Source organism: Zea mays, chromosome 3 (genome assembly GCF_902167145.1).
Source record: "Zea mays cultivar B73 chromosome 3, Zm-B73-REFERENCE-NAM-5.0, whole genome shotgun sequence".
In the NCBI taxonomy this organism is placed as follows: Eukaryota; Viridiplantae; Streptophyta; class Magnoliopsida; order Poales; family Poaceae; genus Zea; species Zea mays.
In genome coordinates, this window is record NC_050098.1 from 169,281,252 (window position 1) to 169,284,607 (window position 3,356).

General features: G+C 52.7%; 1 protein-coding gene across 1 annotated transcript; it reads right to left on the bottom strand.

Moving 5' to 3' along the window:
- On the bottom strand, positions 1-2,837 carry LOC103650866 (proline transporter 1). The gene is made up of 8 exons (XM_008676456.4): positions 2,406-2,837; positions 2,080-2,304; positions 1,851-1,945; positions 1,561-1,747; positions 1,176-1,303; positions 875-1,090; positions 517-747; positions 1-440 (listed from the first exon to the last, which is right to left on the bottom strand). The coding sequence occupies exons 1-8, from the start codon at positions 2,512-2,514 to the stop codon at positions 291-293; spliced, it is 1,341 nt and encodes a 446-aa protein (XP_008674678.1). The 5' UTR covers positions 2,515-2,837; the 3' UTR covers positions 1-290.
- Positions 2,838-3,356: the final 519 nt, after the last annotated feature.

Consider the following 3,356-nt stretch of genomic DNA (forward strand, 5'->3'; position numbering starts at 1 on the left):
TGTCTAAAAGAACACATTCACGAGTTGCCTTTTAAGCTTTCACGGAAAACAGAGATGTTTGGTTAGAGGGAGGTGGTCCATCGATCACAATAAGCTCATTTTTCTAAATTTTGATAGGATGACTACGTACATGATGCATGCTTATTAATCATGTAGTGCCCTTATCAAACATGAGCTAAGTGACCACCGTACCCTTCCACTCTTGAACCAAGCAAAAAATTGAGAACGAAGTGGCCATACTATCACCTCGTGGTGACGATACACATGTCAATCCCACTACTACTCGCTCGCTACATGTCGGCGAAGAAGTGGTAGATCCTAGCATTGTTGAAGATCAAACGAACGGCGGCGGCGGTGGTAGCAACGCAGAGAGCCGAGGACAGAACTATGATGCCCCAATGCCAAAGTCTGTTACATCTCCCACCGCTCTTGCCTTTGATCTGCAGCACGTAGACGATCAAATCATAGACAGATCGAGCATCGATCGAGCAAGCAGGTGGTTGTTCGATCGTTTACCTTGAGGACGGCCATGCTGGGGAACGTGAAGGTGAGCGGGACGAGCGCTAAGGAGCCGACGAGGTTGACGAAGTCCCCCATGAACGGGAACAGCGCGGTGACGAAGACGTTGAAGCCGAAGACGAGCCCCCGCGCGCAGACGCGGCGCGTGAGGTTGTAGCGGGAGAACATGCCTTCGTCCAGCCGCTGCAGCCGCGTGTCCATCGCCTCGTGGATCGGCACCGTGAACAGCTGCATGCGTGCACACATGTTGTCCGCCGCCCGCCCGGCGGCCGGCTAGCTTTGTTAGCGCTGTCGTAGCTAGTACGTCGTCTATATTATTAGGCTATTATTACATAGCGTGCGCGCGCGTGCGTACGTGTTGGGACACAATGCTCTGCAGGAAGGCGGTGGCGTTGATGAGGACGGCGGCCCACCTCGGGCCGCCGAGCTCGTTGGGGAGGTACTCCGACACCGCTGACCCGTACGCCCAGTACCCCGCCACGCTGATGCCGTAGTACCCCGCGGCGCCGGCGGTGTACTGCAGCAGCAGCGCCCGCCTCATGCCGCGAACCGCCGGCTCCCGCACCGTCGACTGAAAAACGGCGAAACTAGTTAACAACCAATTAAGAGCGTCGCGAGTCCACGTCGCCCGCCGGCGAGCTCGATCGTGTACGGACCTGTATCTCCGGGAGCAGCCCGGACGTGTTGCAGACGAGGATGGCAGCGACGGCGCCCAACGCGTTGAACACCTTCTCGGCTTGGGATCCGGCATGGACGTCATAGTCCTTCTGCTTGTTCGATTTCCCTAACGAGAAACGAAAGGACAGCAGATTCAAGCGCATGCAGATTGCAGAATGAGATCCAAAACAGCAGAGGAGAGAGAGAGAGAGAGAGAGAGAGAGAGAGAGAGAGAGAGAGAGAGAGAGAGAGAGAGAGAGAGAGAGAGAGAGAGAGAGAGAGAGAGAGAGAGAGAGAGAGAGAGAGAGAGAGAGAGAGAGAGAGAGAGAGAGAGAGAGAGAGAGAGAGAGAGAGAGAGAGAGAGCGAGAGAGAAGCCGTGTCACCATCTCTGATCAAGATAGCCAGCAGAGCGACGTCGTAAGCTAACGTCAGCGCCGCCGACGTGGCGAGCCAGTTCCTCATGGCAGAAATCGTCGGCACGAAGTAGGCGAAGGCGAAGTAAACGATTCCCGTGGCCGTGATGAACCACTGCAGCCTGGCTGGGGTGTGGGTAAACTCCGTGTTGATTGCCTGGTTAATAATAACAATAACCACGAGTACGTATTACTAATTTACTGCTATATATATACTACTAGGAGTCTCCACCACTGGTCAGATACAGTTTTTTGTTTACCTTGAGCGCTCTTGCTCCTAGCAAAATGAAGCCCATGTTGCACAGAAGTAGAGTTGCGAACTGCAGGAACCAGGTGATGTAGTACATGTTCCTCCCTTGAGAACAAACAAATTAAAGCGTATATATAAAAAAAGAAGACAAACACATACTGTATGAGGTGGCACTCCCTCTTTCCAAATGAAAGGTGTCGTACGTTTTAGTTAGCTAAGCGAAGCTAATGCGTGCTTACCGAATATGAAGCCCATGAGGTCCCTGTAGCGGATGAACCTCTGGCCGTCGACGAAGTGGAGGCCGGCGAGGAGCCAGTTGGCGTACCACGCGGCGGCGCCGACGAGCAGCAGGCAGGCGACGCCCCACGCCCAGCCCAGGGGCACCATCATGAGGTTGGAGAAGCTGAGCACGTAGGCGCAGTTGAAGCCGATCACCAGGAGCAGCCCCACCTGCTGCCACGAGTCTGCGCGCGCATGCATGCAGAGGCGACAACATGACAACCATAGTTGAAGAAAAATCACAACAGCTAGCCTAGCATGCATGTTTCGTTCGCTTCATACATACCTGTGTCCACCGCATGAGCAGTAGCCGGCATGGTGTAGCCGCCGCCGCCGCCGCTGCCCTGCTTGAGCTCCTTGCCTGCAGCTTCAGTGTCCATCGAAGAACCAGCCATTATATTGCTCCTCTCTCTTGCAGCCTTCCTGCGTACGTACGTATATGAGCTAAGCTAGTAACGGCCCAGGCCGGAGGGACATGCCCCCCATCACGCTGCATATATAGGCAGGCAACGCACGAAGAAGCGAAAAGCCACGATTGCCCATTAATTCGTTCACGGGTATAGACTACTATAGAACACCAAGGGTAAAAAAAAAGAGAGAGAAGAAACAAAGGGTCTATTTCCACTGAAAGCTGGCTGTCCAAGATAGAAAAGAAAAGATAAAGCCGATAGGGCAATTCGCCTTTGGTTTCGAAAGTTGAGGCACTAGAGCTCGCTCGCATATACGACATAGCGAAGAGCCAAACAAGGGCTAGTGTAGCGGTTGCGATTTCCTTCTCTTCTCCGGTCGGTCTCGACCCCCACAGCCCCACTGCAGGCAGGCCGGCCGGCGCGTCATCGGATTCAGTGCTATAACGTCGTGCTGCTGTTACGTAGGAGAACGTAGTGTGACTGTGTCGTAGTCCTCGGTTCCAACTTGCTCTCTGTCTCTCCCATCTGCGCGCGTCGGCCATCTCCTTCTTTTCTGTGTCCGTTAGCTGGGTGGCAGAAAAAAATGGTTGCGTGAGATGGCGGATTTTATCAAAATTATTATTTTATTGGTTAATTGGGAATATAGCGATTAAAAAATAGCAATATGTCAGCCTTAATACTATCCGTAGTGGTTCCCTTTAAAATTTTCCCCATATATCACTTTTGGTATCACATCATCAACATTTCATCCCCTACTTTTATCTCCCGCAGCGGTTCCCCCTAAACACTTCCCCTATAGGCTATACCCCACCACAACCATAAAATAT

Excerpts from the sequence above, each read along its gene's own strand:
- LOC103650866 (XM_008676456.4), bottom strand. The coding sequence starts at position 2,514 with ATGGCTGGTTCTTCGATGGACACTGAAGCTGCAGGCAAGGAGCTCAAG. Across the intron at positions 1,946-2,079 it reads CCTCATGGGCTTCATATTCG|GGAGGAACATGTACTACATC; the intron begins GTAAGCACGCAT and ends TTTGTTCTCAAG. Across the intron at positions 1,304-1,560 it reads GGCTATCTTGATCAGAGATG|GGAAATCGAACAAGCAGAAG; the intron begins GTGACACGGCTT and ends GTTTCTCGTTAG.